The 23,049-nt window shown below is 36.8% G+C and overlaps 1 protein-coding gene across 1 annotated transcript in view; it reads right to left on the bottom strand.

Moving 5' to 3' along the window:
• Nucleotides 1-1,194: 1,194 nt before the first annotated feature.
• pcsk2 (proprotein convertase subtilisin/kexin type 2) overlaps nucleotides 1,195-23,049 on the bottom strand; it is a 29,296-nt gene continuing 7,441 nt past the window's right edge. The window contains exons 3-12 of the mRNA XM_014983060.2: nucleotides 21,829-21,942; nucleotides 21,275-21,383; nucleotides 20,409-20,446; nucleotides 14,095-14,171; nucleotides 13,083-13,171; nucleotides 12,468-12,643; nucleotides 9,543-9,758; nucleotides 7,807-7,907; nucleotides 6,546-6,773; nucleotides 1,195-2,305 (exon numbers count right to left, since the gene is read on the bottom strand). Coding sequence (XP_014838546.1) covers nucleotides 1,816-2,305; nucleotides 6,546-6,773; nucleotides 7,807-7,907; nucleotides 9,543-9,758; nucleotides 12,468-12,643; nucleotides 13,083-13,171; nucleotides 14,095-14,171; nucleotides 20,409-20,446; nucleotides 21,275-21,383; nucleotides 21,829-21,942 — 1,638 coding nt within the window. The 3' untranslated portion in view covers nucleotides 1,195-1,815. The remainder of the gene's footprint in view (nucleotides 2,306-6,545; nucleotides 6,774-7,806; nucleotides 7,908-9,542; nucleotides 9,759-12,467; nucleotides 12,644-13,082; nucleotides 13,172-14,094; nucleotides 14,172-20,408; nucleotides 20,447-21,274; nucleotides 21,384-21,828; nucleotides 21,943-23,049) is intronic.

Below are 23,049 nucleotides of genomic sequence, written 5' to 3' on the forward strand. Positions count from 1 at the left end.
ACAGTTACTAAAACGATTTTTCTTTCTTTAAAGGTTTTTAAACTAGTGACCTTTATTTGATAGTGATCTGACAGGAAAGCTTGTTATGACAGAGGGGGAAGACATGCAGAAAGGGTCAACGGGCCAGGACTCGAACCTGTGGCAACCACCTCGATGGCCCACATCTAAATGGTTAAAAAAATAAAAAATAAAAATACAGTTTTGATTAAATTCTGGAATTTAACTCGGATGTTGTGTTGTGATCTTACATGGGCTGTTCAAGCTTGAAAACCTCCCAGTGTGGCTGAACTAAAAAAAAAAAGTGGAGTGGAGTTCAGTGGCAATATTTAATGGCAGTTGTTGCCACCGAAGGTGGTATAGACAGTTATTAGGTTTAGGGGCAATTAGTTTTTTCGCAAAGAAAAATGTTTCAATTTTACAAAATTTACATTTTGATATCCTTAAATAGCTCACAATCTTATGTGCAATTTTACAAATAATGTCCTTCAAAAATGTAAAAACGTGGGAAATGGAAAAGGTATAGAAAAAGGCAAGGATGACTCCAGAAAGACCTATGTAGATCAAAACATTTACCGTTCTACTTCTGTCTCACTATTACACAAATAGAGACATGGTTATTTATTGTTATTCTCTGTACTGCAGCTTAGGAGCCTTAATTAGAGCTCCTTCCCCACAGGCAATAAATGCCAAGTTGTGATAAACTGTCCCTTTAATTCAAACTCTTATTTAACAGACCTGCTGTTTTTATACAGTTCAAATAGTATTGCATGTATACTAAAATAACAAAAAAATACAATTGAATTCTCTGTTTTCTAATTAGATGGTTTCTAAGAACTTGTATTTATTTATATTTTATGGTTACTGGGGAAGAACAGGACAAAATATCTATGGGGGAAAAGTGGAAAATTTTGAAAACGTGACATTTTCCCTGAACAGTTGTGCGCTACTTTGTGTTGTACAATTCAAATAAAATGCATAGTACCTTTTAGGTTCAGTTTACTAAAGAGTCAAAGAAACCTAGAAATGTTTGAAAGGCATCATATGTAATTTTGAATGAGAATTGTTTTCAACATTTTTCCATGTTTTTTTCTATTTTGGCATTCATCATTTGATTGATTTATTTGTGCAGTTTGGGGCACTGAATTGATAGAGTAGAAGTCTTTATTCAGAAGAAAGAAATGTTGGGTGATGTGCTCCAAATCACTCAAATACTTTAATAAATAGCTGAATAGGTTTATTATAGCATATACGTCAAAGGTTATGAAATATGAACTCATGACCACACTCTGCAAAATAAATTACACATTCCTTTCCTTGATTACAAAAATTTCACAAAAATACAGACGGAAAGAAGTATCACTGCTCTGTTTGCGATGAAATTAAAGTTTAAGTAGAATGAGACAGAAAATCATTTACAGTCACAGAAAAAAAAAAACAAAAACAAAACTGTACAACATTTGGCAGAAGAAAGGTGCAGGGCATGAAAGCGATAGCATGAAACGCTGGCGTCTATTTGGTATATGTACAATTCATTACAATGTAAAAATTCTGCCGATATAGTTCTGCCTTCTCTACAACAGTTAATCGAGGGATATACTTTTGTCATGATTGTTAGGAGAAACATTCATCAAAGGTGTCTGAGGGAAACTCTTGATAACAAAAAAAAAAAGCAGAAAGGAGAGAGGCAGAGCAGGAGACAAAAGAGAGGAAACACTGAACAAAACAAAGTGGTGTAGTGATACTGTGGGCAGAGAGCGAGACTGAAAATACAGGAAAAAGTGAAGCGATTGGCAACATGCAGGTGACACTTTGATTTCAGTTGTTTTTACTCATCAAGCTCTTCAGACTTCTCTCTACGGCCTCATCTAGCTCCTCCTCCAGCTCCTCCTTTTTGGACATGGCAAGTTTGGACTGATAATCGCGCACAATCTGGTCTATGTAAGGGGCACTTTGTGTTCCGTGCAGCATGAGAGTCCACTCCTTGAGGACCCCCCGCTGAGGCTGGTCGCCCCGAAAACCCACCTCCAGGACCCAGGTGCCACGGGGGTCCTCCCCCCAGGTGTGGGTGGTCATGAAGGGCCACTTGTCAAAGCCGACCTTGGAGTCGTCATCCCGGGGCCTTCGACTCAACAGTATGGACTTTGTGCCCATCGGTGAGGTCATGTTGATGTTGAGGTCTCCGCGGCGGGTGGCGTTGACGGTGACCACGGCCTGGACGTGCTCCAGGTAGCGGACAAAGTTGTCCTTCCCCTGACAGGCTTCAGTGGTGATGGCTAGCACCAGCTTATTGCCAGACTGGAATTTACTTAGAAACAAGAAACAGAAATAAATGGTTGAAGGCAATTTTTGAAAAAGAGATTCAGAAAGCAAACAGAGCCAAAAGAAACAAGACAGATAATGGGCTAAGTTCATATAGCTAAGACTATATATCTAGTATATATTGCCCTTCTTTCAAAAATTTTCAGTCAATCTAATGTTTCAACTAATTTGTAATATAAAGAGTGAAGAGATTGCTTTGTAGGCTTTTTAAAATTCCTTACATTGATTAAAACAGACAGGTTTTGTCTCTTGGTGAAACAAGGTCAATTTTGTTCCATCACAACTTGTGATATCAATTTGATAGTTTTTAATACGATTAAACAAAATCCAGCTACAAAATGTTTGGCATGGAGAGAAAAAAGATGGAAGCAAAAATTTAAAAATGAGCTCCAGCGGCCAAAATATATGAACTCCCATCTCAATTAATAAAAAAACTTTGAATTTGTAACATGTTTTTATGAAGGTCTTAAAGTAATTGATGATGTGAACAGAAAGGTTTGGGTGAGAACCATTGAAACCAGATATTGCAATGCTCTAACATAAAAATAATAATTTTTCTCTAACATTTGTTGCTTTAGGCTTAACAAAATTACAGAAAAATAAGAGGATGATTATTTTTGAGGGGGGTTTTTTTTCTTCAAAAATTCCTATGTTTTTATGCATTTCCTTAGTGCTAAAGAGAACTGAATTTGGAAGTCCCAGTTGTGTCCAAGCTGTAACTTTCTAATAGATCCCATTATATTGGCACCTATTTTGTTAAGTGCACGTGTCCATCCCACAGTAAAACCACACCCACAAGATGCTTCTGCCATCTCCATTATGTTTTCATGTCTGCAAGCTTCCTACTTTTTCTTCTTAATGTAACAGTGGTCATCTATAGGCCCGTTATTTCAATTACTAATTTATCCGATGAGACAAAACCAAAAGGACATGTCTCCAAATATTGAATAAGGAAATGTAATGCTTTTAAAATAAGTCACACAAGTATGCCACAAACCAGAATTCAAAATAATTTCTAGTTTTTATTTCTCAATTATAGATCTGTTCAGAACAGAAACTACAATCACAGGATAAAATGGATCCTATTTTCACCTTTGTGTCTGATTTTGATTAAGAAAACGCACTGCTTTCCCATCTCTTTGGGTGAAGGAAAGACAGGGTGAGAGCACAGCAGGGCAGATGGTGGCCAAAGGCTGTGAAGAGGTTTAATACCATTATTAGAGGCTGAGGCCTCATCCCGGGTAGTGAGAAGCAGACAAGAAGTGTCAAGGAAAGGAAAGTGAAGGAGGAGTGTTGGAAACCACAAAGAAAACATTATTAACTGAGTACAAAACTGAGCTGAGCTGACAGAAAAAGAGAATATCTATGAAAACTAACGAGTCTCAGGCCAAGGTGTTACACAACAAGCAACAACTACTAAAAGATAAACTATCTATCTATCTATCTATCTATCTATCTATCTATCTATCTATCTATCTATCTATCTATCTATCTATCTATCTACCTACCTACCTACCTACCTACCTACCTACCTACCTACCTACCTATCTACCTACCTACCTACCTATCTACCTATCTATCTATCTATCTATCTATCTATCTATCTATCTATCTATCTATCTATCTATCTATCTATCTATCTATCTATCTATCTATCTATCTATCTATCTATCTATCACAATGTTGAGTGCTATATATGAAGCCACATTGACATCAACACTCTTTGGTGTGGATGCTGCTACTGACAGAAGATGATTAAAAGAACTTCAATCTTTCAGCCTTTGCTGTCATGATTGATTTCGGCTCTGGATATGTTGGGAGTCCTTATGAAATCCCAGAGTTAAAGCAAGGATCTATATTCTCAAGAATAAACACAAACCGATAGCTGTTTTAGTATTGCTAGTCAAGTAAACAATGCTAAGTCCTGATTTAAACAGCCCGTTTAAATTTAGACTCAGTTTTCGGTTAAAATAATTGCACAATTATCATTTTCTGCAGTCGTTCTTCGACACAGCAGCATGAGATTATCTCTGTTCTCAATATATATTTTATTGACAGCTCGCAGTGCAAAGACTACGAAAACATTTTATTGGTATATTTTTTGAATTACCCTCAAACCAATTCTTGTGGTGGAGAGTGAAAATGAGAATGTTCATTTTGGTGCTTAAACAAGTAATTGTATTTAAATTGAACCTGATATAAATCTGTTTTACTAACCTCTAATTTGCCAAAATCGCTTTTTCTGTCTGTGATTTTTTTTTTCAAAAAAATGTCATTCAAATATATGCTTTTACTTTAATAGTAAAATCACATGTGAATACATTTTAGCTGAGCATTTTCACATGTACTCTTGGGCAATGTGCAAGAGTAATTGCAAAGCCACAGAGTGAAGACAGAGGTGCCACTGAAGGGCTGAATCTTTCCAGATTAAAAACGACCACGCTGCTCTGCGGTGCTCCGTGTGCCAGCTCAGCTGATAATGAGAAGTTTTCCTCCAACTAAGTAAGCCATAAACAGCCAGGGAAGCCATCAGATCACTGCTGAGCAGCGTTTGTGAGCATGGCTACACCAGCGTTTATTGCTCTTCTCTGATAACATGCTATCAACAGAGGTGGGATTGTTGTAATTATAGCTCCGCCACAATATAGGCAGTAGAAGCCCTGCAGTGCTGCTGTGGAAACAGAGAACTGATAAAAAAATAAATAAATAAAAAATATGACAGCGCCAGTGAATCAGCTTTTAAGACACAATTGAAAGGCTTAAAACGAGAGTTATTTCTGGTATTCCTTCCCAGTAAACTATGACGTCTAAAGAACTTTTTTATAGATATTCTCGTCTCTTAAATAATGCTGGAGTTCAACAATTTAAGTCCTATCCAGAGGATGGTAAGTATCTTAGAAACAGGAACCTCAAATGTTCAGATCAACATTCTCTTCAGCACCATATCAAACGTAGAACTGAAATGATACTTTTATTTATAAGGTAATTCAGAATTTGATCAGGGAGAAATATTGTGTAGTTTATTGCAGAACATAAATTTGCCAATTTTTTTTTTTTTTTTTATAAACACATTGTGGAGAGGCACAGACTGAAAAATAAAAGAACACAGATTTTTCAGCAGATCTGACAAAATTGGATCAAAATGTGATTTTTTCCCCGTCTTTCTGTTGCTTTTGTTGCACATTTTCTAAAGCCCCAATTTTACACCAATTGGTTACTGTTAGTGCTTTAAAAAGGACGTTAGAAACACCAAAATAAATAAATAAAGTTCCTGCTCTTGATGTTACCTTCCATCTAATGCATCTGCCAATTAATTAACTGAATCACAATCCATTGTTTGTGAAAGACTAATTGACCAGCTAATACAGCTAAATGGATTCTTTCCTCAGCCTTCACTTTGGCTAAGTCATGAAACAAAACAATGCTGATGTTTGCCTCCAAACAGCAAAGAGTTAAAGGGCTAACTAACAGTTTCTTACAGAAAATGTTGAATCATTCAATCTGTGATACTTTATGAAATCTGGACTGGATTGTCCTAAATAAAATACAGATCCTTTAATTTAGAGACTCACCAGTAAATCAGGCAGAGATTGGAAGTGGGCAATTTTTCTACCTTGGCGATCAGCATGTCTGCACTAAAAATCAGGTTTCTATTCATGCATTGTGACCACACCGTACATGTGCGTTGGAGATGAAAAAAATAAATCAAATCAGCATAAAAGCGCTTTGATTCGAATCAGTTTGTGATTGGCATTACCTTTATTTCAGAAAATTCCTAAAATTAGGACATAAAATGTATTCTGGACAACTGAATGTTTCTGAGGTAGCAGTGTTATCTGAATATGACTGAATGTGATAAAAAAAATAATAATAATAATAATAATAATTACCAGATGTCATTAAATATTTTCAAGATGCTAAAATACTTTATCTTGACAAACAAATGTAGAATTTCTAAATTTCCCTGTTTACAGAACAAAACAGACTGAGCAGCTGATATAAATATTACAGGGGTATTAAGTGGATACTCTGATTATCAATGTTTTATTGAATTAGGTCGTACTGGGGATTACCCAAGTAATTAGATGAGAGTGTCTCTCATACAGTCTGCGGGGTTTTCCTCTCTAAAATCGTGGGAGGTTGGTTGCAAGCTGCAGATGTGCAGAACGAAATAGCTTTTTATGATAACCTGTCATTTAAATATTAATTTAAAAGAAGTAACTTACCGGGCTTCCTGGATGGATCCAGCTACACAGTGGAAACGCTCCGGCACCGTTTTCCATTCGTTGGCCATTTTCACCATCCCCCCAGCGTCCAGCACGCCATACCCAAACAGGTGGTTGAACTCCAGACCCACGCCGTTCCTTCTCCACTGGTGGACTTCGTCATGGAGCTGGTTTCGCTTCGACGTCAGGACCGACAGGTGCTGCATGTCTCTCCATGTCAGGTTAGGGCTAAGACAAAAACAAACATGGAGGAAGATTTAGGGCAGCGTGTTCCTACAGAGAGATTCCTCCAGGAACAAAAGAAAAACCAACATTTTGAACATAAAAATAGAATAGCTAAAAGCATCCAACGTCAGTGTTTGTGTTTTAGGCTCGGATGGTTGCCTTTGTCTGTATCTCTCGTAAATTTCTGCGGCTGTTTTTAGTGACAGCTTTACTCTGGCAGACTCGTGTTGTTCTACGGTTCAAGTGTGTTTGGGCAGTAAAAAGGCTTGTGAGCTATTTGCAGCTGGGCATCCGGTCTTCAGACAGCAACATCATTATTGTGTGGGCTGAGCAAACAGTGCGTCTTTACACAGCTCCATCAGCTGGTGTTAGTTAATGCCCAGAGAATCGTGTCAGCCTTTAATGCGAGAAGCAAAGTCCTGAGAGAGAAGAGAGAGGGAAGAATGACTGGGTCTCTCTCAGGATTTGAAATCCTGTGATTGTTCAGTTTACAGAATTGACATCAAATAACAAATCTCCATCGTCCTTGCATTTGGTATCACTGTTAGCTCTTAGATAACATTTTTTACCATATGCGGATTGTGATGAATCCCTATTGTCGGTGACATGATGAGACAAAGTCTCTCTTCTTCAACCATACAGTAAGTCCTTTTTTTTTTTGCAATCTTCTAGTGTGATCAGTTAACTGATTCAATGATTACTGGTTTGTCTGTACTCTACCACAGAAGGTTTATTTAGGTTGCTATTGTGAAAAATAAGAAATTCTGTAAGAAGTGATGTACAACTGGTAAAAAAAAAAAAAGGAGAGATATCTTGCACCATTAAAGAGTTCAGTCACTCAGGAATATAGAACGTGAAGATGAAGGGTGATGGGGATAAAGGAAAACATGTACAGAGATTGTGCCTTCTGGCTGCCACCTTCTCAACCTAAGCATCATTCAACGAGGCAACTTAATGCTCTTTCATGCAGACAGTCCATCTAAATCAATATGCGCAATTATGATAGGCATGTGAAAAGGGAGCGTGGAGCACATACTTAGCTTCAAGAGCCAGAGCAAAGACGCCTGCTGCCTCCGGTGCTGCTGCTGATGTTCCAGAGTGACGCAGAGTGCAGTTTCCATACAGATCTGTAGTAGCCTGAAATAATCAAATCACAGTAAAAGAAAAAAATTAAAAGTCAATTTTAAAAAACTTACGCAGGTAGTGACTTGCAAAGCTATTTGTTTAAAGTTTAAGAAGCTTACTTTATGAAAGTGCAAAGAATAATTAAATCTTTGTGTTAACGTAGTTATAATCTGAGGCTATGCATTTAATATTTTCTATATATTGGAGCTCAATTTCTTCGTAGATGCATCTCAACAAATAATAACTAATAATCAATGATTGCTTTGAAGCTCAGACAATTAATCTTGGCCCCAGATTTTCACCTAATCTGCAAAAACATACAAAGCTGATGTAGGTCACAATCCTACAAGGATTGTTTCTAGGGTGCTGACTGGAAATGCAGTCCTTAACACTACAATGCAATGAAGTTTGTTGTTGTAGAAGGACAAAAAAAATAATACTTCTTGCTAATTTTAATAAATTAGCAAGACGCATTAGACAGTATTTCTATGTGCTTCAGCTTTTATTTTGACCAGAAGTAAAGTCTAATCCTCAGCTGTTGATTGGAGACCATTTTGTTTGTGGTCGCTAAATTGTATAATTCAAAGTATGATGAGTGAGAGTAGACTAAATTGCACAATCAGACTGAAGAATTATTTATTTACTAAATATGATACTTAATAAAAAAAAATGACAACAGATTAACTGCAATTATGAGAAAAACCCCTTGGGAAGATTGCGCTTTGTCAGCAGCAAAAGGTGATTTGCATAATTATTCAAACACTGCAGCCTCTGTAAACAAATCTTGGTTTATAACGCTTTGTAATGTGTGGACTTAGATGTCATATTACTACAAATTAGTATCTAACTAGGAAGGATCAAAGTCTGATATATACTTCTAAGGACCATTTTGCAAACTACTTATTTCCACTGGTATCGGGAACAGATCCTTATGTTGTTGTGCTTTGCCAATGGAGCTCACTGAATAATACAGCTGTAAAAGACGGTAGGTAGACATTGTGAGTGAAAAATTTTATGAAGTATTAAAGTTAACATTTATTTTCTGTGCCTAAAAAAAACAAACTTATAAATTTCAACCCAAAAAGAAGCGCCAATTTTGAATTGTCCAATGTGTGGCAAATTCACAAATTGTTAGGTATGTATGTCCAAAATACACAAGCAAAAAGATAGTTTCATTAAAAAAGTGTCCCTTAAAAATAACTGAGAGAAAAAAATAACAGGATGGACAGCAGAGAGTTTTAATGCCAAAAGGTTTGTGTACCAGCATCATTTTGAGCATCAAAACAAAAATAGAAATCTGAATATCAGGCTTATTTCTTGGAAAGAGCTATACCTCCAACTAAGCCGCCACTATTTTTCTCAGTCATCTAGCAATTTCCTGGACTCATTCAATGTCCTGAAGGGTCTGGAATACAGATATGCTGTGCTCATAGAAAATGTGCAAATAACTCTTCAGTCCATGGATGCAATAACATCTTTTAGAGAATGTGAGAGGATCTTTAGAGACAGACGTGTGAAGAAGTTTGGAGAAATAAAGCTGAATCATCTTTAAATGTTACAAGAATTATCAGGAGTTCCTGCTGATTAATCTGGCTGGTCTATTGTCATTCTTGTGAAATGCCCACAATTAAATCTGAGCGCACTCACAACACCAGCCTCCGGGTTGCGTTTTCGCCCATTACTGAATGTGGACGCCAGCGTGGAGGAGCAGCTTTCATCATACAGAGCGGTGCGGCCATCGTTGATCGCAGAGTTGATGGAGATGGTCCACATGCTGGAGGCGTAGCCGTCACAGTTGCAGTCGTCATAGCTACCGCCATCGCCTGACGCCCAGACATAGATGCTGCCTTTTCCACCACGCCCCTGAAACGACATCACCCAGAGAAGCAGAAATACATCAGAGTTACTGCTTATTTCTCGTGGGGTTCTCGAAGTTAAAGTGATGACCAAGAAAAAGGGGATTTAATCTTACTGTAATTACACAACCAGTATCAGCATTTTTTAAACTTCTTGTGTTTATTAAAGTCTCTAAAATTGGTCTCTTTGGTGCATTTTTGTCTAAATTACTCATACACTGCAATCCAATCAAAACTCTCTTGTCGCCAGGTGGTGATTGGTTTATTGTTCCTAGAAAAATTGCCTCTCTGGTCCAACGCTGCGGAACAAACTGCCTCATCACACAGCTACCTAATGAGATCTGTCACAAATGTAGTGACTCCAAAACACAGCAGCGCCACGAAGGACGGCAGAGTTGTATGTAAAATGTGACTCACTTACAACAAGTAAAAAAAAAACAACAAAAAAAAACCCAATGATTAACATTTTGAGCCTGTATATATATATATATATATATATATATATATATATATATATATATATATATATATATATATATATATATATATATATATATATATATATATATACTGTGCAGAACCCTCAAGCTCCCAGGCCTCTGGTAGAGGCTCAGAGGATGAAAGAGACCACCCACGGAGGGTGAGAGGGGAATTTTATATATATATATATATATATATATATATATATATATATATATATATATATATATATATATATATATATATATATATATATATATATTATTTTTTTTTTTTTTTTTTTTTCTTTCTTTTTTTTTTGTGCAAAGGATCAGATTAATTAGGGTAGCTTTAAAAGCTTAGCAAAATAAATCCTCATGAAATTGCTCAGGTAATCTTTGACAGTACAGTTAGTTTTAGTTTGATAATCTGAAACTTCTAAATGTGATTTTAAAAAAGCTAAAACAGAAGAAATCTTTATTGGCGAACCGTCTTTCAAAGCACTGTAATTGTTAATAGTTCTTGCGTATGTGAAAAGGGCATATCATCTATTGCAGGAAAAAAACTGTAACTATTTTTTTTTCCAATGTCAATGTCTTGAAAAAAGGAAACAACAAACAGTCTCTCCAGGCAGAGAGTATCCCTTTTTTTTTTTCTCTCTGCTGCACCTGTGACTACAAAAGGCTGATGGTTTCGCAACAAGACTGACGATTAAGCGCTTTTCCCCTCCCTTATCATAGTGTCCTGTTAGCATAAAAAGAGAGGTTTGAGTAACACTGAGCTAAATGCTGTGCTTTAGGATTTTACTGTTCTGTTTTCTGCTCCAGTTCTGATAAAATGCTTTCATTTTTGCCCAGGACAGTTTTTTTATTTTGATTAAAACCACACAGTTTCCCTTGGACGCTTCTAGAACATAATGTTCTTCCTGACTTTCCCCGTCTGCACAGGGCATATCATGTACAACCAACACAGAAACTTATATAAGTGATCATTAGAATCTTCTGTAAGCAGCAGATTGCAGAGTGCCTACACGATAAGTGATGTTTGTTTCACTGAGTTGTGTTTCTGTTCAGCCACTCTGCCTGAGATGGAGTTGTTTCAGACCAGCTTGCACCTGCCTGCACATGGTGCATGAAGATTAATCAAGCAAGTAATTGGCAGTGTAGCTGTTAGCATTACAACTTTGTGTGTGTGTGTGTGTGTGTGTCTGTGTGTGTGTGTGCGTGTGCGTGTGCGTGCGTGTGCATCCGTGTGGTCTTGTGTTTGATACATGGTAGGGACCATTTTCCTAACACATCCTACATTGTGGGGACTGACTGAGAGGTGTTGTTTTTGTGTTAGGGCTTAGGTTTAGGACTAAGGTGTGAATTGAATTAAGGTTGCAGTTAGTGGTAACTGATTACTGGTTTAGGATGAGGCACAGGGTTAGGATGTAGATATGAATGGAAGTCCATGTAAAGTCTCTATAAAAATTGCTGTACTGGGCTAGATTAAGGTACTATCAAGTGCTACTACCTCTAATAATGTTGTTGATACTGCTGTTTATCTAAAATAGGTGTTCTATGTTCTCAGCATGATGAATGAACAGAGAATATGTGTTAAGCGTGTGCATATTTTAATCTTTCTGTCATAAGAGCAATGCATTTGCGTTTCTGCACAACTTCTTATCTGTATTCATCATTTTAATAAGAGCACAGCTAAATGAAAAAATGCTTTAATAATGTCCCGAGCATTAAAACTTCAAGGCAGCTTTAACGCTAAAATAAAAAAGATGATCTGAATAAGTGACACTTTCTTCATCTTTCAATTCAAATTTCGTACCATAACACGTTAAATGTCTTCCGCAAGAATAGTTATCTGTCTGTTTGATGCGTTTCTGAAAACGTATGCGCCTGTCCTACTAGCTGCATGAAGTTTCATTAGTGCACAAAGACATAAGGTTCATCTCAATGTTGCAGCATCACCTTCATTGCATCTGATATTGTGGCATACACTAATTGATTGTCAGCAAAACCTGGCAGCTACAGCTTTTGAGACAGTTTGAAAACTTTTGTGGCATGAGTGTTGCAAACAGGAGATAGGATTAATAAAGACAAATCTTCTTGATATATTGCCCAACAGGTCAATATTCATAGGTCCCAGATGTATTATAAAAAGACCTGATCACCATATTTTCAATATATTTAATAACATGCCCTATGCCGGTGGCTTAGCCTGAAGAAAGCTGCTACTCAGCGTCTGGTTGATTCTTTTATACCTTATTGACACCGTCAGCCATGGCCTGCAATGTAAGTTCTCGCGGTCCATCCACAGTCTTGCCATCATCAGTCGGTCCCCAGCTGGCACTGTATATGTCAATATCCTGAGGCATGTGGCTGATGGATGAAGCTTCAATGATATCAGTCATAAAAGGTTGGTCCAACATCCTGATGCCTAAGAGGACAAGAATCTTGTTTTCATTAGTTTGTAATTTTTGCTGGCGGAAGAAGACAGCAGTGAAATATAAAATAAGGACTTAAGGAAAACGGCCGGTTCCGTATCGACCATATGATTTGCACACATCACAGCAACATGCAAATCAAATTTCAACCTGCTTATTTCATATCTCAATTTTATGCATCAATCTTGTTTTCCACCATGGAAGTCTGAATAATTTCCACCTCTGTGCATAGAGGTGAACCATATATACACCCCTCAGCACAATTTTCCCCACAGCAGCCTATATTTTGTGCTTTCCCTCTCTCTGTAAATCACCTGCATCAGACCTGTGAGGCTGTCATCATACTGTTATCAGAGCTATTATTTAACGTTGCAATCTTTTCATGGTCACCCTCCTCTCTCTTCAAAGTGCAGGTTTCTACGTGACACACACCTGCCACCTTGGAGTTGTAGGCGACTCCCACACCACAGATGTTGTTGTTGGCTGCCGCAGAAACCTCCCCAGCACATCGTGTGCCATGACTGGTGACAGGAAAAAAAAAAAAAACGAGGAAAGAAATGACTTGTGAGGATTTGCATGAATTTGCATACATTTGCAAATGATATCTTCTTGGAAAAGTCTGAGCTAAGATTTCGCAGATCAGCTGTAACCTTGGTTGCTGCAGACTCTATGTCTTACTTTAACAAGATTGTTCATAGCTAAATGATCGAGATAAAGAATCTTGTTGCCGTAAACGCTCCAATCCTGAAATTTAACTCACATTTGTCCTGCAACAAACGACAATATTTGATGTCTAACAGAATAGCCGGTGCACATCTGTGTTTTGTGTTCACCGTGTAATGTTGCCATCTCTTTGCACCCCCACAGGGACACTGCAGAGTCAACCCCTCTTTCCCAGCATGCTTTGCACCAGACAGGCAGCTATTTATAACAACCAGCTGACTAGCCAGCGAGAATTGCAGTCAGCAACTGCTATTAAACCAAAGCACCGCCTGCTAAATTTGACACAGAGGTGCAGACACAGATACATCAAGGGAAATGGAAGCAGATATGCAAATATAACAGTATTTATTATATTTTATCTACATGTTGTTTTTTTTTTTACATACAGTATTTATGCCAGGAGACAGGAGTCTGATCAGGCTTTAATAACAGAAGGTCACTAGTATACACAATGTCTTTTGAGGAGTAAATTGACGTAGGAGCTTTCTTTTTCACATACTCTATGCAGCCATTTGTGCAACTAAAAATAAGCAATGTGGCTTGCTTTTGTCTTGCTGCTGGACAATGTCGCTGTTTATTTTGCTGCATTATGTCTTAACAGAACTATGTGGAGAGAAAATCAATAGGACAGAGCGAGCAGACTCCAGATAGAGCACACACATTTGCACGTAAAAACACACTCGGTGTGTATAAACAGGAGGGCTGTCTGGACGGGCATTACCTGTTGAACCAGTCGTCTGTGTATCGTGGAAATGGGAACGGGTCGTTGCTGCTAAAATCGTAGCTGGCATCGGCATTCTGAAAGGACCAATTTGATGCATTTATGAAAATAGAAATGCTGAGACAAAAACAAACAAGCAAGCAATAAGTGAACAGGAGATGGGCAGAAAGAAACATTACATTGTGAAGTAACAGGTGCAAGCTGTTTTTTTTTTTTAAGTATTATTGATTATTGTTGTTAGTACTGTTCAATGTGAACTGTTACTCTTTTCTGGCAGTCATTTTCAATATTAAGTTCTTTATAAGCAACAGTTTTCTCTCAAAGTCCAAACAGCACAGCAAGTTGCCATAACACAAATTAGCTCAAAGTAATTCACATAGTGTATGAAAAAGAAAATCTCCTTCTGTAAGTTTTGTCCCAACATATGCACAAAACACTTATTTTAATTAGTGCCATATGTCCAACTAACCCAAAGCAGACTCAAGACCAAGATCAGACAGTACCGACACCAGCATTAAGACAAGACTCACACATTGAAGGAAACAGATTTATTTATTTGGTAGAAGTGGTCAGTCCCTGGGTTTCCTACTTGGAGATTGTTCCTTTATTCCTCTATTATTCCAATCCTTCCTTATGTTTGGTCAGATAAAAGAAAACCGAAGATAAGAATGAAAACATTGGATTTGCCCTTCAGAAACAAATACTGAACTTACTTTTAATAAAGTTTGTTTTTTATTCTGTTACAGAGCTATAATGTGAATGCGGTGAACATTCATTTTCATATTCTTTGAGGTCATTTTGTGTTTTCTGCAGACATTTTATTAACAATTATGGTCATTTTGTGTTATGTTTTAATGCTGTGCTAAAGATCAAAGAAACTTCTTCAGGTCACTTCTTTCTCAGTCCAGGTGATTTTTAATCTACACCCTCTGAAATATTATACTACAAAGCATAATACTATTACAGGTGGCATCAAATTGCAAAACCATTACCTCTTACATTATTGTCTCTTTTCTACTGTTGATGTTCTTTTTACATCTCCTCATTCGAGTGCCTTTGATGTCAGATTTTAGATGAAACCTGAGGCTAACCACTGATTTGTTTTTTTATTTTTTATTTTTATGCCAAAACATAAATTAAGTCTTGTAATTGATTCATGTTGCTCTCATTATTATAACTATGAGTTATTGGAGGACAATTTGCTTGTCAGGTCACATTTGTTTTAACATTTTGATTCTAATAAACATAGAAATTACAGCAAATTCACCTACTTTGTCTTCCTTGATTCCACATTTTATTAAAAAATCTTCACTGGGCAACATTGATGTGTGGCCACAGCATGTACTTCAAGCTGAGATGATAATGACTCGGGATTTAATTTCACATGACTGATAGATAGTCAAAGGAGCAGAAAGAAAAAGTAGACAGAACACATCTGTTAAATGCTCATTTATCCAGTTAATGTAATAATCAGTCATTTTGAAATCTCATGCAGACTGTCACTCACATACTCGTGTTTGGCGTTCGGTTCTGTACTAGTGCTACATGTAGCACATATTCTTTCCGGACATGAGAACAGAGAATCTGCAGCTCGGCCCATCGGCAGCAGATTCAACCATACCAAATCCGTTTTAGGAGACTGGTTCACCACTGCTGCTTCTGCCAGACAACTGGCTGATAATTAGAGAAGACAAGTCAGCCAGTTGCAAAACGGGAAGTGAGCAGAATCTTCTGGTTTGAACCAATGGGAATCACATCTTAATTATTTTTATACTGACATGTTTATAGCTAGATTGCTACATTTATTTTGACATACATTCTTATTTTTGTGTTTGTGTAATTGTGAGGCGTTTGTAATGCTTTTTAAAGTTTGTGATAAGTTTTGTATTTTTGATTTTTATTATTATTATTATTATTATTATTATTATTATTATTATTATTATTATTATTATTATTATTATTATTATTATTATTATTATTATTATTGCCATATTATGAAAATGTGAGGAGGATAACAAGGACAAGGTAAAAAGCCTCTGTCAATAGTTGTTTCTATTAGAGCTAAATGTCAACTAAACTGATTTTTTAAATTGTTTCACATGTTCTTTCTTTGATTTATTTCCTTTCTAAGACGATAAAAATAAAGCAGAAAAAACCCAAAGCAGACTAAAAAATTTTAAAAAGCTCAACTACAAAAGACTTAGAAAAATGCTAAGAACATTAACATTATGTGGAGAACAACATTTTTGAAGAGGAAAAAAAAACACTCTGTTTCAATAAACCAGGTAAAAAGTCTCGAGCCACGGCAATAAATAACATGGGATCATGGATCACTTACTGAACCTCAAACTTATATCTTTTGCTATCAATCAGACTCTCTTTCCTTGCTGTCTTGAGTGCAGCCAGGTACTGAATTACTAAAGCCTGAGTCACCTCATCTGTTCCTGGCAACCCCTGGCTGCTAAAAGAAAAAATTACACATACACATCATAGTAAGGCTGCTATTTTCTTCTTTTATGTCTAAATGCAGTTAGAAGTACACCAAGGGTACTGCCACTGAGATTCATCTTCAAAGATTAAGGCATGGTAATCTAAAAAAAATACATCAAAAGTTCTTCATTGCTTCAGAAGGCACGACAAGGTAATTCATAGATATTACTGAAAGAGAAGAAAGGGAGCACAGTTCTCCTCCAACCATCTTGATTATCTTGCTCCTGTCATCAAGCTTCTGTTTCAGCTGTTTCTAATGACTACAAATTGAAGCAGACTAATGCGTTGCCATCTTTCAGCATATTACCAGGGATGTCTGAACTTAATTATATAAAAAACATTTAGATTTGTGGTCCATAAGTCTAACAAAACCCATCTTGAATGTGACAGTAATGCCTAACCTCTCTGCCAGGATAACCAATAAACAAAACCACGAAGAAACCAGTGAGTCGGCTTTAGATTGAGACTAATCATAAACTTTACTGAGTAATCTCCATCTTTATTAGAGAATAATCTTAATACCAATCACATGCAATCATTTTTGATTTTTGACTTGACTTCTCCAAACCATTCAGAGTTATTTCTGAACATGGCAGAACTGAATTCTCTCTTCTTGCATAGTGGTCCAAATCATGCTAAGCTTGATGCTTTTATCTGTGACAGTTTGCATCTCTTGCAGCTGAAGAATGCACCATAGGTTGTCATCTGTAAATGATTAAAACCTATTCTGAATTATCTGTGTTTTATTAAAATATCACATCTAAGATTAGTTGTGTTCTTCTTATTCTCTTTCAGCTTTTTCTCTCCAGGGTCACCTTAGCTATTATGATTAAATTGGGTGAAAAGTTATGTAAGATAAAATTAAGGGTCACAGAATAGATGTACAAAAAAAGACTGAAAGCCATGTTGACAAATGATCATTTTTTTAAAGGGTAAAAATAATTAATTCTTTTTTTTGGTGAAATGTAATGACACAATCGTAATGCTATTACAATTAGTATAATACATGTTTTTATTTTTCTTCAATTTTTGATTCTCATTTACCTAATCTACATATAACATTATACAACTTATTTAAATGTGTACAGTTATACCCCTCACTATATGTGTTATGCATAACATTCTGGGTTTGTAACACAGAAATATCTACTGGTACTCAGGGTAATCGGCCTTAATATATTTACTTTATCAAGGCAATTAAAAATTCAGTTCGATTGATAGCTTAATCTTGAAGCTGGAAAAGCTGACGAGTTGGATAAGTAACATAGCTCGTTTTAACTTCCTCTAATGCTCAGTCATCATCATTGATCAATACGTTCAAACGGCAACTTCCCATCTGCACAGTAAGAGTCCCACTAGGTGACACAACACTCCACATTTCTCCTTTTCTCCTCTTACACATGTTTTATTTAGCAGGCAAAGGGAGAAAAAGGTCACCTATCAATCCTACTGGCACTGAGAAATCCCTCTCTGTAGCCAGTAGCTGTTATCGATCATATGTGGGAAGTGGAGAGATGAAAAAAATAAATGAATAAATAACCGAACCACATTCAGAAAACAGATCTAACTCTAGCACCCTTCAAATTATTGAACTTAATAAAAGTAGAAAATAAGCAAAAGCAGAAAATGAGCATACTGGAAGTTGTATGAATTTGTTATAAATTTCCATGAAGATCTATTTTATCCAAAACTCATCACAGTGTTTTGCCTGTTTGGCATCTACTGGTAAATGTGCCATGAAATTAAAACCACCACGATAGGAATTGCTTATTGCGAGCAACGCAGTTTCAATCTTAATTCACCATAACAAAATGCATCTTATGAGCATTTCCTGAATGATTGTTACACTAAGGCACAAAATGTAATGTAGAAACATCCAAACGCGTTCGATTAAAACTGAACTAAGAGATGTGATGAGCTCAAATGGTATTTTATGAAAATTCTCATTCAGCTGATAGTAGGAGGTTTAAAAAACACCATGACAACGTTAACAAAACCGGATCTGTCATGCTGTGTCATTTTTTTTTTCTTTTTTCTGGGCAACATCTAACTCAAAGAAGCACACACACGCGCGCACACACACATGCATACAAAAGACATCTACGGCGCAGCGTGATGCATCAATCTAGTGAAGCATGCTCCTGCATCTCCACGGCTGAGTCTGCGTGTTATTTTTGGGCCACAGCTCATCTTTGTTCACAGGCGGGTGCATGCAAAGCCAGGCAAACACAGCGATGAGTGATACATGCACACAGACAGAAAACAACGTAACACAAAAAAATTGTTTTAGGGTATTTTTCTAAAATCTGAAAAGGTGAACCTCCACTCCGATCTGAAGTGTTCTGCCGTTTTTGACAGTTTTTTTTTTTTTTCTTAGGTTTGCCCTGTCATTTAGTGGCACCCATTTTGCCATCACCTCTCTATAGCAGCTTCTTTACTCTTGCTGAAGAAAAGTATTGCTTCATCACAGTGTAGATTTTGTGTTATTACAGCTGATATAAAATGTTTTACTCAGTGTTCTGCCATACATAGCAGATTGCATGAAGGCTAAAAAAATATGATTTCAAGGTGTTTCATTTCATTCTGAATGAAACACCTTGCTGTGTCACCACATGTCTTGTGGCTGCACTCAGGATTTCTAATGGCTTCATGTCCACAACGCTTCCTTCATGAATCTCTTCCATCAAGGTCAGATTTGTGAAGGCATACCAAATCAAATCCTGTCAATAGTGAGAGTCAGAGTCACCACAAGTCGCTTTATTAATCCTCCTGTCTTGAGACTTGTCAAGTTTTGTAGATGACCCTGTCTTGGTAGGAATGTAGTATTGGCCTGCACTTTCTGTTTTTAACCAATGAATTGAAAAAATGCTCCATGAGATGTTCAAAGTTGGAATGTTGTTTGAGAACTAAGTCCTTCTTTAAACATGCCCACAACTATCTGACTATTTGGTTTTTGGCGTTTTTGACATTTTTGTTCACTAGTTTTCGTTAACAAACTACTGGTCTGTATTTATTTAGACTACATTGGATTTGATAATAACTCCTGAAGGCATTCGGTTGCACCAGATTATATTTTGTGGTGTCAGATTAAACTGGGGTAAAGACATGAAGAAATTTAATTCCATGTTTTATATTGCCTCCCCTTGGGAGTTATGCACTATTTTGTCTTGGTCTTTCACATGAAACCCACATGATGCATTAAAGTTTGTGGATATAATGTAATGCAGAATACTTTTGCAATCTAGCACAGAGTGTATGTATTTAAGCAAGTACCAATAGGTGGAAGGAAAAACTAGAGGCTCCAGGGTTGTCAATACAACATTATGTTCAAGTCTAAGAAAAGTGAGTGAACTGTAAACTAAAAGAAGAAAAACCAACGAGTCAAGACAAACAAAACTCGCCAGCCGGACGCGCAGAACTGCAGTCACTGTAGAAGTCAAATGAAACCTTCATCACTGTGTCCTGTTTCACAAACCTTCTTGTCCTTTAAAGTTTTATCAGTATTCTAGAGATAAAACATCACATTATGCAGCACCAACTACCCTGGCATTATCTCAGCCAGTGACAGATCGGCCTGCCACTGTGTCTGCCACAGTGTGCTGTGCATTAACATTAAACAGCTTGGCTGGCCGTCTGCCTGTCTCCGCGTCCTCCAGGGATACAAGGAGACTCGGCAGCCATGAAGGCAACTCAGAGAGCACCTGTCAGTGCCAGCGAGAAGTCACGCAAGGCCCGTGAAATCCTCAACCCTTGCTTCACTTATTAACAGCCCTTCAAAGGAATGAAAGAAAATTAAGAACGTGCAACAACACGAAGCTACTCACATAATTTGATGCCAGGTCTGGATGCAGGTAGTCGATTCCTGGAATAAGACATTAATCAGTGATGCGATGGAGCCTAAGTATATAAATAAAAGATGATAGTGTACTTTTCGCCTATTGTATTTGTTCTTAATTGCCATGAAAATTGTAATTTAGGTTCTGTGGAGACAATTATTACTTAAACGTGCAAAAGAATTGTATCAGTAAGCCTGTCAGAAAAGGTTTTGAACTTTATCAGCACAAAAAGACCAGAATGGCCTTTTTTTATTATTATTTTAACACTTAAATAATCGTGCATGTTTTATAATAGAGAGCTAAATAAAGTTTTTACCGAATGCCATAAAGATAAGAAAACAGTGTCAAAGGCAAAGATTTCTTCAAAACAATTTATTAGTAAATAAGTAAGTAAGTAAACTTTATTTATATATCACCTTTCACAGACATAAAAATCACAAAATTAATTCAAAATATTGTAAATAACAGCATTTATTTAATACATTTCAAATAAAAGAGCTCTCCATATAAAACACCTAAAATATAAATATTATTAAATTGAAATTTTGCTTTGATTACACAGTTAAAACAATTTGGGTTGAAATAACTGCAATGTTAAAAAAAAAAGTACTAATCACTACTTATTATGTTTTTGACATAGTAAAATTTAATTGAACAGAAAGGGTTTTATTCTTCTGAAGAAAAAAAAATCTCATTTATATATTGCATCAACTGCACAAAATTTGTCACAAAATATCATAGCAAAATACTGTCTGAGCCATAAACAGTTATTGTATTTATCCAACCAATGGAGGGATTTGCACAAGCTTAGCGACTGCTGCAGACCGTTCATTAAAGACCAGCTTAATGCTCACCATCATCCATGATTGCGATGGTGACTCCTTTGCCTGTGTACCCCAGTGCCCAAGCTTCAGCCACATTTAGATCCAACCCGGGGGTCCCATCTGCCTGCCCTGTGTTTATCTGGACAACATGGGGAACATTCATGAGTCATGGCACCCAGGTGAGCCACCATTAGGATATTAGCTATGGTAGAGGATGCTTGCATGCGCCGGAAGGAATGATAACATTGGATATGTCTGGTTCAGTGCCGAGAGGATGAAGGTTAAAAGGCAGGAAAGGGCATAAATGTCAGCGATACAGCATGTGCCTCTTTTTGCCTCAAATGAATGAAGGCAAGCTTGCTGCTGCATAAAAGTCATGCTTGACATTAAGGAGGAAACTAGCATGCACAAGTGCAGAAATTACACATCTCTGTTTTGGCCAAACTAATCTAAGAATGAGTAACAATGTTGATTCTGAAAGCAAAGTGGAGAATGCCTGGATTCCAAGTAATTAGCGTGGAAGATTGTGGGCTGGTGAGAAAGGTCAGGCAGCACGGACACAAGCTAGTCGGCCGATTACTCACCAGATACCACTGCTTGGTGAACAGAGGGTCACTCATGTTCACTTCAATATCATTGATGTTTCTGTAGCCTCGCTTCTGACGACTGAAACCTTCCTGTTCGAAGACTTTCTTTACCTGGGTACAAGAAGCAGAGAAATGACACAGAAAAAAGCAGTGAGCTCAAAGGGACCAAAAAAAAAAATGTTAAAACAAAACAATAGCAGAATGAAATAAATGTGCTGGGAAATTGAAGTAGAAACAAAAAAGAGAATTTCCTGTAACTCTAAAGATGTTGCATTGTGTGTTGTTTTGTGCACAGAAAATCACAAAACTCAATTGTGCTGTTCTCACCACAAAGGAAGAGCTTCTTGTCAATCAAAATAACTGTTTTTCATCTAATAAGAGTCTTTGCAGGTATAGCTGAGGCTGCCAGACTCACCTGCCACAAAGCCACAGCTTCTTTTCTCTCCAAGACAACATTAGAAACCACCGCAGGTATGTTCACAAACACACCAGGACTTTCCTGAGTTATCAAAGAAACCCAGGTGGATGAACAGCTGCGCTCTGCATTCGTTTTTTATTATTATTATTATTATTATTATTATTAGAAACGTTATCACCATACCAACTTAAAACACTGAAATCTAACATATAAGGAGTGGATAAGTTACAGGAAAGTTACTAAATGAAAAAGGAAAAGCAGAGCTCCTATCCATCATCACTGCTTTCAAGGAGACAATTTACTTTGCATTACTTTGTTACTCTGAAATGTTCTTTTTTTGTAATTTATGAGATGGGAAAAATAAGAGTTGGTATTACAAGGAGAGAAGTCAGAGGTCAAATGTCTGCAGAAAGTTTCAAATTTGTTGATAAAACTGATAGCCTGCAGTTACGACAGTTTGTTCTTTATTATGTTAAATATTTCAGCCATTACTCTGTATAACTTTAGTTTCTGAACGCGTTTATTTACTGTTTGAATATATAACATTTAAAGGAATACACTGTTATTAGCAGTTTGAAGAAAAGAACAATGTGTTTGACAAACTCAGTTTTCAGGCATGTGACATTTCAGGACATATGCGACCATATGCCAACAAAATATACAAAAAATGGCTAATTGTCTTTAACAATGGATAATAAAGGTTTCTGTTGGTCGCTCTATTTATGAATGCTTTGTGAGTACAGTTGCATTGAAAAACAAAGTGAAACATTCCTGCAATCTTTCAACGCCATAAATCGATG

Source organism: Poecilia mexicana, unplaced genomic scaffold (assembly GCF_051168715.1).
Source record: "Poecilia mexicana isolate PSO_F unplaced genomic scaffold, ASM5116871v1 scaffold_15, whole genome shotgun sequence".
Lineage (NCBI taxonomy): Eukaryota > Metazoa > Chordata > Actinopteri > Cyprinodontiformes > Poeciliidae > Poecilia > Poecilia mexicana.